The sequence below is a fragment of the Scylla paramamosain genome, chromosome 4, assembly GCF_035594125.1.
Source record: "Scylla paramamosain isolate STU-SP2022 chromosome 4, ASM3559412v1, whole genome shotgun sequence".
Classification (NCBI taxonomy): Eukaryota; Metazoa; Arthropoda; class Malacostraca; order Decapoda; family Portunidae; genus Scylla; species Scylla paramamosain.
In genome coordinates this window covers 19,732,027-19,744,526 of record NC_087154.1, presented here as the reverse complement: position 1 = coordinate 19,744,526, position 12,500 = coordinate 19,732,027, and the positions used below count along the sequence as shown (strand labels likewise).

Here is a 12,500-nt window from a genome sequence, read left to right as displayed (position 1 = left end):
TGTAGGTCACGGCTAATCAAGTAAACAACCTTGGTCTCAGTTCTACTAAGTCGTTTACTTTAAATTTCGCCACATAGCCTAACAGGAAATGAGTGCACAGGTGTGCGGACATTGAACACAAGTGTCCTCTCAGGAACACTCCACAGCACGTCACAACGAGGCAGCGCGTCAGCAGAGAGAAACAGCCACGGCCAGCGGCAGGCGTGTGAACGTGCGAGTGGCGCTGCTCCTGCGGGGAGCTGATGACGGGCCTGCTTCTCTCTCTTCAGTCTTACACCCCTAAGAAATTACATTGGCTGGATACAAAATAAAACGTCTATTGACTTCTGCGGCAGCGGCGTCCAGTAGGGCAGAGCCTGGGCAGCCATCCCGCGCCTCCCAGAGCCTCTACAGGAGGCAAAGGTAACTGTGCTGGGAAGAATACCATGTGACTGAACCACGGGAGCATAATTATATTATTATTATTCACATGCATTAAAGACTGCAAAGTTTCCAGAGTAAATGTTTATTTATAAAGAAAATTCCCCGTTAATGTGTTGATAAGAGATTCCTGCAGAAGTTCATATAAAGTAAAAATCAGTGACAACCTTTGCACGAGTTTTCAGACGAGCTGACTGTCGAGACGCGGAGTCTTGCCGCAGCTGGCAGACCGCCATGATGGGCGGGTCTGTGTGTGTGTGTGTGTGTGTGTGTGTGTGTGTGTGTGTGTGTGTGTGTGTGTGTGTGTGTGTGTGTGTGTGTGTGTGTGTGTGTGTGTGTGTGTGTGTGTGTGTGTGTGTGTGTGTGTGTGTGTGTGTGTGTGTGTGTGTGTGTGTGTGTGTGTGTGTGTGTGTGTGTGTGTGTGTGTGATAAACTTAAGATTGTGATGCATCCACACAAGTGTTCATTGTTTTATCTTTATATGAAACTCATAAATATTTTGATCGTAACCTATGCTGAAATACAGTAATTTTGCACACACACACACACACACACACACACACACACACACACACACACACACACACACACGTGTAACTCATTTAGCCCCAATAAAAGTAGACGGGGAGATATAGTGGCCGTGATAAGCGTGATACAGGATGTGTGTGTGTGTGTGTGTGTGTGTGTGTGTGTGTGTGTGTGTGTGTGTGTGTGTGTGTGTAATTGAAATACTGATGATAAAAATACTAGCAGTAGTTATACGGCGACACACACACACACACACACACACACACACACACACACACACACACACACACACACACACACATTGCTATTCTTCCTCTGCGACACCACCACCACCACCACCACCACCACCACCACTACTACCGCTGAGGACACAATAAGGAGAAAATACTCGCTACGCACATTGCCATCAACACTCTGGGCCTTGAGTCTTGCACCACAAATAGGGGGAGAAATAACGAATAACGAGTACGATCCACTGAAATGCGTAATGATTAACAGTTTAACAGTTTATTTACAGAAAGAGGATGTAAATTATTAAGGAGGGGAGGGGGACAAGATACAATATATGCATAGAAAAAATGAAATGTATTAGTGGAATGTTTAGATGGTCTTGTGGTAAAATAGAGAGATATTTGTGCATATGAAACTATTATGAAGTGTATGAATAGACATAGACATGTACAGAAATCTTCCACACGAAATTACCAGGCATATGTTAGTATGAGGTGACTATTTCCCACTAGTTCCGCCCTTACCTTCTTCAGTGGATTCGTTACATTTTTAAAGCATGCCGTGTTGAGTGAAATAATAATAACAGTCTAAGAGTGGCTTTCATTTATGAGTGAGTGTCTCTTGAATATAGTACATGACCACTTCCACCAATGAGTGATGTGTTACACGTATAAACTCTAGAACTCCCTGACTGCTTCTCTATTTCCACTTTCCTATGAGTTGAACTCTTTCAAGAGGGAGGGTTTCAAGACACTTATCCTTCAGTTTTTCGATGGTTCTGTTGAAATCTCTTTTGGGACTGACGCTGAAGTAAGATTTTTTTTTCACCAGTTTTCTTTCCCTTGGCTAGTGACCTTCTTACGTAAAAAAAAAAAAGCAAGCCGACATAAAATAAAAAAATGAAAAAAATCTTCCATAACTTTTTAGACATTTACTTTTGTACCGCATTTTTTTTTGTTATTTGTGTCCCTTGAATGTACTCACCAGTGAATGACTTGTTTTATTATACTGGTGTGCAATCGACGATCTTTTTTTTTTTTTCACGTGTAAGCTTTTAGACTAACTATATGGGCCAGTTTTTGCTTTTACTTCAAGATCGCGTTTGTTATTTATTTTTGCAGGAGCACTAAACAAACTATCACTCTTTTTTCCTACAGAAGAAGAAGAAGAAGAAGAAGAAGAAGAAGAAGAAGAAGAAGAAGAAGAAGAAGAAGAAGAAGAAGAAGAAGAAGAAGAAGAAGAAGAAGAAGAAGAAGAAGAAGAAGAAGAAGAAGAAGAAGAAGAAGAAGAAGAAGAAGAAGAAGAAGAAGAAGAAGAAGAAGAAGAAGAAGAAGAAGAAGAAGAAGAAGAAGAAGAAGAAGAAGAAGAAGAAGAAGAAGAAGAAGAAGAAGAAGAAGAAGAAGAAGAAGAAGAAGAAGAAGAAGAAGAAGAAGAAGAAGAAGAAGAAGAAGAAGAAGAAGAAGAAGAAGAAGAAGAAGAAGAAGAAGAAGAAGAAGAAGAAGAAGAAGAAGAAGAAGAAGAAGAAGAAGAAGAAGAAGAAGAAGAAGAAGAAGAAGAAGAAGAAGAAGAAGAAGAAGAAGAAGAAGAAGAAGAAGAAGAAGAAGAAGAAGAAGAAGAAGAAGAAGAAGAAGAAGAAGAAGAAGAAGAAGAAGAAGAAGAAGAAGAAGAAGAAGAAGAAGAAGAAGAAGAAGAAGAAGAAGAAGAAGAAGAAGAAGAAGAAGAAGAAGAAGAAGAAGAAGAAGAAGAAGAAGAAGAAGAAGAAGAAGAAGAAGAAGAAGAAGAAGAAGAAGAAGAAGAAGAAGAAGAAGAAGAAGAAGAAGAAGAAGAAGAAGAAGAAGAAGAAGAAGAAGAAGAAGAAGAAGAAGAAGAAGAAGAAGAAGAAGAAGAAGAAGAAGAAGAAGAAGAAGAAGAAGAAGAAGAAGAAGAAGAAGAAGAAGAAGAAGAAGAAGAAGAAGAAGAAGAAGAAGAAGAAGAAGAAGAAGAAGAAGAAGAAGAAGAAGAAGAAGAAGAAGAAGAAGAACAACAACAACAACAACAACAACAACAACAACAACAACAACAACAACAACAACAACAACAACAACAACAACAACAACAACAACAACAACAACAACAACAACAACTGATGCTACTACTACTACTACTACTATTACTACTACTACTACTACTACTACTACTACTACTACTACTACTACTACTACTACTACTACCACTACTACTACTACTACCTGGTAAAGGATACAGACAGACAGACAACGGACACTTCAAACTCTTCACCTCATTACAGCAGTTTCTCCCGCCTCTCCATTACGAAGAAGTGAGTAGTAAAGCTTAGGCCTTTAAAACTTTTCTCCCTCTCTATTTCCCTACCGTAATGAGGTTTTCTACTGAGGAATGGTCTCTTGGTCTCCTCACCGGCCACATCATTTGTCGACCGAATACCGTGCCTGGTCGGGGCCGCGGCGGGGAAACGACAGGTGCGGTGAGGGCCAGTGAGGGTCTGCCAGGCGAAGCTTCTGCACATTCCCACGAACACCTCGGCCGAGATGTGGGTCAGGAGCGGCTGCGGCGGAGCTAAATATACAGAAAAACGTGTAGCAAAGGCCATGCCGCTAGTGTGGGCCTGTATAAAGCAGGGTATCTGTTACCGTCGCTCCTCTCACCGCAGGCTTGGGACTCGTTGGGGCATTGTCCCGCACAAAGACAGACGCACTAAGGACTGCAGGGGAAGTAAGGAGGGAAAATTTTGCTATTATATCGGAGAGAGAAAAAAACAACTGTTGATGCAGAGAATTCAAAATTTTTTTTCTCTCTCTCTGATCCACGCGCACAGTCATTGTAGTAGTACGAGTAAGAGTAAGCTTTTCACCTCATGAATAACTGAAGCGCGCTTCTCTGTGGTATGTGAAGCTCTCCATGTTAAAACAATACACACGACAGCCTCTTACTGAACGCAACACAAAGCCTCTTACTCTCCCGCCACCACCTCACCTATTCCTCCTTAAGTCGTAACTCCGAGGCACTTTGGCGAAAACTTATTGATGGCAGTTTATTGCCAACCTACAAACCTCACGTGACAGAGGCGTGCGAGCCTGTGCGCCCAACAATCTGGCGGCAGGTTAGGAATAAAGAAAAGAACAGAAGAACAAGAAGAAGAAGAAAAGGAAAAAAAACAAAAACAAAAGAAGGAAAGAAAGAAAGAAAGAAAGAAAGAAAGAAAGAAAGAAAGAAAGAAAGAAAGAAAGAAATAAGAACAAGAACAGGAAGAAAACAAGAAGGAAACAAGGAAAAAAAAAGAGAGGAGGAAGCAGAGAAAAAATACTTCTCTTTTTCCATGACCAATACAACAGACTGCATCTTTCTCCTTCCAACCTTCCAGCTTTTCTTCCTTCCTTCCTTCCTTCCCCTTAAGCACCCACCTACCTTCTCCCATTCCCACTCCCACTTTCTTTGACTCCTCCCCCTTAATACCTACCCCCATCCCTTATCACGCCACCTCCTCACCGACCACTATTCCTGATTGCTTCTAAGCCTCACTCCCTACCTTCCCTCTTACCCTTAATTCCCTTTAAGCGTCTTCCCTCTTTTCCTGACACAAGATGAGCATTCCCTCTTCCTCTCCCCAAGCAGAGAACTTCAGAGCAACCCTTCTCTCCACTTCTGTGTAGGTAACTTGCCATACTCAGGCTACAGATGGTATCAAGTTATCTATCTGTAAATGAATGAATGAATGAATGAATACATGAGTGAGTGAGTGAGTGAGTGAGTGAGTGAGTGAGTGAGTGAGTGAGTGTGTGAATGAGTGAGTGAGTCTGTGTCTGTTTGTCTCTCTATTTATTTATCTATCTATCTATCTTTCTATCTATCTATTTATCCATCTCTCTGTCTGTCTGTCTCTGTCTATCTAAGTACCTAACAATCTATCTATCTATCTGTCTATTTATCTATTTATCTACCTATCTATTTATCTATCTATCTATCTACCTGTCTGTTTACCTGTATTTATTTATCTATCTTCCTGTCTATCTACGTATCTTTCTATCTATCTATCAATCTCCTCTATCTACCTATCCATGTACTCGTACACATCCACGGGTTAGATATGCAAAGACTACGTGAAAATTAAGTTAATGTAAGAAACAGCTGTTCCCATATTTATACCTTCATTATGGTGTCATGTTATTGGCCGAGTTTACCTTGAATGGGATCACGTTTTCTTAGTGTCCCCGTGTTCCGGTTACCTGCCATTCAGACATTATCCTTATTATTGTTATAAGTAGTGTAAAGCTTGTTTACCCATTTTATATCATGTAGTATTATTCTCTTCATAATTTAAGTTCTCTATATCTTTATATGTATAAGGAAGGGAGTATAATTGAGGTGAAATACGTTGAAAACGAGGGGAGCTTGAGTGGGCAACAACACATTCCAAGGAGGGGAAAAATCAGAGCGCCTTAGGTCGTGAGGAAAGGTGGAGGGAAGGCGTCTCTCAGGGGAGGATTTTGGTGTGGATTGGTGATGGAGTGAGCTTGTGGAGGTATTGGTGGTGTAGCGGTATAACCTTGATATCCAGGATCAGGTTAGTGAGTCTTTTGTGGTACCAAGAGCTCTTGTCCGCTGAAATTCGGTCGTTGAGTTGTGCCGGTGACGCTGTTCGAAGGGGTCATAGGTCAAACTGGCAGCCATTTTGTGAGTGGAGGTTGTGGTGTTAACCTTGGAAGTTGGTGTTGTGGTGTACTGGTGATTTTGGGGACGATGTTATGGTGTTATGGGTAATCTTTGGTGATAATGGTAATATTTTGTGAGGTTTGAGGAGGTAAATCTCTTGTGAGGTTTGAGGAGGTGAAATTCGGGAATTATTGTCTGGGGACGCGGAAATGGCGTCCGGGTAAATTCCTGCGGTTGAGGGGAAACATTTCTGTGACTGGTGGAGGGGTAAACGGGTTCTGGTGACGTGGGAAGTGACGAGAACGTCACGTAGTAACGTGTGCTACCTCATGTTGTTTGTGAATTATTATTAGTATTAATATATGTGCTTGTAACATGGAATAATCGTGTTTTCTTACCCCCAACAACAATCTGGTATTAGAGGTGATTCCAGGTGTGCTGAGTCAAGGTAAAGGTGGAGTAAGAGATAATTCTGACGATTTCGGATAGGTCGGGTAGGCACTCGAAGCCTTTAAAAATCCAGACCTTTAAAACTTTCCGGGATCAGTGTAACGTCCACTTTCTTGGAGAGATAACCGGTATCGTACGATCGCAGGTAAGTAGGCGATCGTGACAGAATATGGGGGCCCGTCCGGGATTTTTGAACATTTGTGGGGTGTAACGAGTGTTACATGGTGATTGTTGTTGGGAGGAATTTACCTGTGTGAAATATTTCTTAAAAACTGTGCATTTATTGTGGTGAATATTTGGAGGAATATTTTGTGAATATTTTGTGGAGTGTTGTGGTTGTAATCATGGCCGCTAGACGTGTTGAGATGTTCCTTCTGTCGAGAAGTGTGCATGATCTGTACACACTAACCAAGGAGGAATTGTGTTCAGTGGCTGAGAGGTTTCAAGTGGAGTTGAAATCCAAGAAAAAGGAGGAAATGCAGGCGGAATTGAAAAATGCTCTTGTGGAGAGGAGCTGGTTGGAAAATGATGGTGGTGAAAGTGAGGATAATGATGAGGAGAGTGTAGGGGAAGGTGCTGGGGTCAGTGAGATAAACCTGGGTGCTTTTGGTGGAACAGATGGCCTTTCTAGTAGTGAAAAATTTGAGTTAATGAAACTTCAAATACAGATGCAGAGGGAACAGAAGCAGCAAGAGATGGAGTTAAAGAGGGAGCAAATACAGATGCAAAAGGAGATTGAGATAGAAAAAATTAGAGCAGAAAGTAAAAATAAAGTGAACGGGACCAGGGTAGGAAATGGTGCTCAAGGCAACGGGGATTTAGAGAGAAGGGCCATCAGTATGCCTAACTTTGTGGAAGAGGAGGAAGAAAACTTCTTTTTTCAATTTGAAAAAGCTGCAAAGATGATGGGATGGGATGAAAATGATTGGGCAATAATAGTCCAGTCTAAATTTGAGGGAAGGGCCCGAGCGGTATATGTGAATTTGAGTGAGCAAGAGGCGCGTGATTATGAAGTGGTAAAGGAAGCGGTGTTGGGATCAACCCTTCTATGTCCGGATGTGTACCGGGAAAGGTTCCGCAGGACGACAAAACGCCCAGGTGATACTTATCTCGGGATGGCTCGAGAGGTTATCCTTAAACTGGATCGGTGGCTGAAGGCCGAGGAAGCCACTACGCTTGAAGAGGTAAAAGGAGTTATACAGATGGAACAATTTATGAGCCAAATGCCCCTCAGTGTAAGATGTGAGCTCGCATCACACGACGTGAAAGACGTGATGGAAGCCGGACGCAGAGCTGACAAGTACTGTGCGGTCCGTGGGATGAACGGAGATGAACACCATGAAGGGAGAAAGCCATTCTCCAGCAGAAATGATGGTCATCAGAGATATAAGAATGACAGTCAGATGAGCTCGACATCAGTCCACAGATCAAACCAGCCCCGCCCTAACAACTATAGTTTTCCCCACACTTACTCCATGCCCCCGCCAGCCGACCACAACATGAGGTCTGCGCCCTATGGGAGTAGGCCCAGGAGCACTACCTATTACCAGAAGGGTAGTGGGGATGAAGGTGCAGTTAAGTGCCTTGGATGTGGAAGTAGCGGGCATAGGAAGTTCCAGTGTCCGAAGGGACGGCCGAAGCCAGTGGGAGCAGTTGCCGCCCAAAGAGACCTGATAAAGTACTCGTATGTGGAGAATATGAATGCAGAGATACAAGAGGAGCCGCCGAAAGATGAGGGCTTTGAGCACTTCACTAGTAAGGGCACAGTGAAAGTGGAGGGAAGTCCAGAGAAGGTGATCAGAATCCTTCGGGATACGGGAGCTAACCAGAGTCTGATCTTAAGTAGTGTACTCCCATGGAATGAGGAGACCAGCACTGGCAGAGAGGTCTCATGCAAGGGTGCAGGAGGCAAGTTCAGTATTCCCCTGCACAAAGTTTGGCTGGACTGTGGATACGTCACAGGAGAGGTGACGGTGGGAGTGAAGGAGGCACTGCCCGTAGATGGAGTGGATATGCTGGTTGGGAACGACCTGGCTGGAGGTCGAGTTATCCCTAAACTTCAGATGGTAGACAACCCTCTGATAGGGATGACGGAAACCACCACTCCAGCAGCAGTCCCTCACTCAACAGATGGGGAGGCAGAGGTGCCCGAATTGTTCCCAGTCTGCGCAGTGACCCGAGCGATGGCCCGGAAGGAACGCATGGACACCGAGGGAGCAACGCAGGAGGACGAAGGCCTGGGCGTTCTGTTTGAGGAACCTGATGAAAAGGAACTAACCCGGAGTGCGCCGAGTGGTGGACCGGTTGTAGGTCAGGTGGGGCCCAACCTTGATTTTCTGGTAGAAAAGAACGAGTTGATAAAAGCTCAGGAGAGTGATGAAAGCTTGAAGTCTGCTTGGAATGAGGCTAACAGGCTGGGTGAGCTTGACAATGAGTACGTGGGCTACTACGTGAATAACGGGGTATTAATGAGAAGTTGGAGGCCCCTGACAGCCCCAACCTCCGATCACTGGATGGTGAAAAGGCAGATTGTGGTGCCATGGGTGTATAGGAAGAAAATTTTGGAGATGGCACACGAAGGTAATCTGGCAGGACACCTGGGGGTCAGAAAAACCCTAGGAAAGATCCTGTGTCATTTTTACTGGCCCAGAGTGAGAGGTGATGTGAAAGAGTTTTGTAAAACTTGTGGTTTGTGTCAGAAGGTGGGCAAGCCGAACCAGGTGATTCGCCCTGCCCCCTTCACCCTATACCTGTGGTCGAGGAACCATTCAGTAAGGTGGTGATAGACTGTGTAGGTCCTTTACCAAGGACCCGGAGGGGGAACCAGTACTTGCTGACTATTATGTGTATGTCATCCAGGTTTCCTGAGGCCATTCCCCTCAGGAGTATAAACTCTAAAAACATTGTGAGGGAACTGGTGAAATTTTTCTCCTGGGTGGGAATTCCTAAGGTGTTGCAGTCAGACCAGGGAAGTAATTTCACTTCTCGTGCGTTCAAGGAAATCCTAAGGGGTCTGAAGATTGAACAGAGACTGTCGAGTGCTTATCACCCTCAGTCTCAGGGTTGTGTAGAAAGATTTCACCAAACTCTCAAAAACACTCTCAGGATGTATTGTGAGGAGATGAGTGTTCAGTGGGATGAGGCATTGCCACTAGCCTTATTCGCGTTAAGGGACAGTGTGCAGGAGTCAACTGGTTTCAGCCCATTTGAGTTAGTGTATGGCCATGAGGTGAACGGTCCTTTAAGGATGGTGAAAGAAAAATGGTTAGGAGTAGAGGAGCCTCATACTGTGGTGAAATATGTATCTGATTTCAAGGACAGATTGATGAGAGCTAGGGAAATTGCTCGGGAAAATCTGAAAAATAGTCAGAGTGAAATGAAAGGCTGGTATGACAAGAAGGCGAGGGCCAGATCTTTCCAGCCTGGGGACAAGGTCTTGGTTCTTTTCCCATTGCAGGGTGATCCTTTCAAAGCCAGGTTCAGCGGGCCTTGGGAGATTGAGAGAAAAATGAGTGATGTAAATTACATTGTAAAAACTCCAGGGAGGAAGAAAAAGAACCAGTTGTGTCATGTAAACATGCTGAAGCCATTTCACGAAAGGGACAGAGAAAATGGAGATGATGTAGTAGGAGGAGTAAGAGCTGTGAGTGTTGTAAATGTAACCACTGAGGCGGAGGAGAAGTGGTCTGAAGTGAAATTGAGCAGGTGTGAAGGGATGGTGCTAGAGAACTCAGCTGTGTTAGGGAATTTAAATGATAAACTGTGGCACATGGAGCTGGAGAAGAGGGAGAGGATTAGGGAGATAATTGAAAGGTTCAGTTCTTTGTTCCCTGATGCACCTAGAAAAACTAATGTGGTGGTGCACGATGTGGATGTTGGGGAGGCTGAACCCATCAAACAGCATCCCTACAGAGTTAACCCGCAGAAAAGAGAGATCATGAGAAAAGAAGTAGAGTATATGCTGGAACACGACTTGATTGAGCCCAGTGAGAGCCCATGGAGCTCGCCATGTGTACTGGTGCCCAAGCCTGGTCTTACAGGACTATAACTTAGAGATTCACCATGTGAAAGGCAGTGAGAATATTATTGCTGATGCCTTGTCCCGTGCACCACCTAGTCGTGAGGCATCCTAATCAGGTGCCTCACGCCTCTTTTGGGAAGGGGATGTCATGTTATTGGCCGAGTTTACCTTGAATGGGATCACGTTTTCTTAGTGTCCCCGTGTTCCGGTTACCTGCCATTCAGACATTATCCTTATTATTGTTATAAGTAGTGTAAAGCTTGTTTACCCATTTTATATCATGTAGTATTATTCTCTTCATAATTTAAGTTCTCTATATCTTTATATGTATAAGGAAGGGAGTATAATTGAGGTGAAATACGTTGAAAACGAGGGGAGCTTGAGTGGGCAACAACACATTCCAAGGAGGGGAAAAATCAGAGCGCCTTAGGTCGTGAGGAAAGGTGGAGGGAAGGCGTCTCTCAGGGGAGGATTTTGGTGTGGATTGGTGATGGAGTGAGCTTGTGGAGGTATTGGTGGTGTAGCGGTATAACCTTGATATCCAGGATCAGGTTAGTGAGTCTTTTGTGGTACCAAGAGCTCTTGTCCGCTGAAATTCGGTCGTTGAGTTGTGCCGGTGACGCTGTTCGAAGGGGTCATAGGTCAAACTGGCAGCCATTTTGTGAGTGGAGGTTGTGGTGTTAACCTTGGAAGTTGGTGTTGTGGTGTACTGGTGATTTTGGGGACGATGTTATGGTGTTATGGGTAATCTTTGGTGATAATGGTAATATTTTGTGAGGTTTGAGGAGGTAAATCTCTTGTGAGGTTTGAGGAGGTGAAATTCGGGAATTATTGTCTGGGGACGCGGAAATGGCGTCCGGGTAAATTCCTGCGGTTGAGGGGAAACATTTCTGTGACTGGTGGAGGGGTAAACGGGTTCTGGTGACGTGGGAAGTGACGAGAACGTCACGTAGTAACGTGTGCTACCTCATGTTGTTTGTGAATTATTATTAGTATTAATATATGTGCTTGTAACATGGAATAATCGTGTTTTCTACCCCCCCCAACAACAATCTGGTATTAGAGGTGATTCCAGGTGTGCTGAGTCAAGGTAAAGGTGGAGTAAGAGATAATTCTGACGATTTCGGATAGGTCGGGTAGGCACTCGAAGCCTTTAAAAATCCAGACCTTTAAAACTTTCCGGGATCAGTGTAACGTCCACTTTCTTGGAGAGATAACCGGTATCGTACGATCGCAGGTAAGTAGGCGATCGTGACAATGGATACTCAGAAAATAAAGAGAAAAGAAAAAAAGAAGGGGAAGTAAAAACGGTGAAGGAGGAGGAAAAGAGAGAAGAGAAAAAGAGGAGGGAGGAGGAGGAGGAGGAGGAGGAGGAGGAGGAGGAGGAGGAGGAGGAGGAGGAAGAAGACAAGGAAAAGTGGGGAAGGAAGGAAAGGAATGATTTAAATAAGGAAGAGGAGAAAAAAAGGAGGCAGAAGAGAGGAAGGAAGAGAAGTAAACAGAAGAAAAATAACAGTAAAGGAGAACCACACGAAGGAAAAAGAGGAAGAAGAGAATGAAACGATAGAGAATGAGGAAGAGGAAGAGGAAGAAGAGGAAGGAAGAAAAGTACATACAATAAAAGTAACAATAAAGGAAACCTCGAGGATGGAAAAAGGAGGAAGAGGAGAAAGAGACAGAAGAGAGAAGGAAAAAGAAGAGGAGAGGGAGGAGGAGGAGGAGGATTGGCAGTCACTGGGAGCCTGAAGGGTGGTGACGAGGTTATCTGCTTTAGTACTTTATTTTATTTCTTAAGTCTGTGAGAGAGGGGAGGGAGGGGAAGAAGGAGCAGGAGGAGGAGGAGGAGGAGGAGGAGGAGGAGGAGGAGGAAAGGGTCAACGTTTACTCTCACAATATAATATTTATGTGACGCCAACAAAGTCCCAGAGAGAGAGAGAGAGAGAGAGAGAGAGAGAGAGAGAGAGAGAGAGAGAGAGAGAGAGAGAGAGAGAGAGAGAGAGAGAGAGAGAGAGAGAGAGAGAGAGAGAACTGGCTTATTTTACATCACAGAAACGATGCAGGAGGAAGAGGAAGAGGAGGAGGAGGAAGAGAGAAAATAAATAAAAAAAAATAAAAAAAGAGAGGGAGGTGAGAAGGGGAGAGATGAAAGTGATGACAGGAACAAAAAGAACACAAAGGAACA

General features: G+C 44.0%; 1 protein-coding gene across 1 annotated transcript; it reads left to right on the top strand.

Annotated features, from left to right (window-relative positions):
* Window positions 1–7,412: 7,412 nt before the first annotated feature.
* Window positions 7,413–10,345, top strand: LOC135100140 (uncharacterized). Its single transcript, XM_064003104.1, has 2 exons — window positions 7,413–9,052; window positions 9,157–10,345. Exons 1-2 carry the CDS (start codon window positions 7,413–7,415, stop codon window positions 10,343–10,345), a joined length of 2,829 nt encoding a protein of 942 aa, XP_063859174.1.
* Window positions 10,346–12,500: the final 2,155 nt, after the last annotated feature.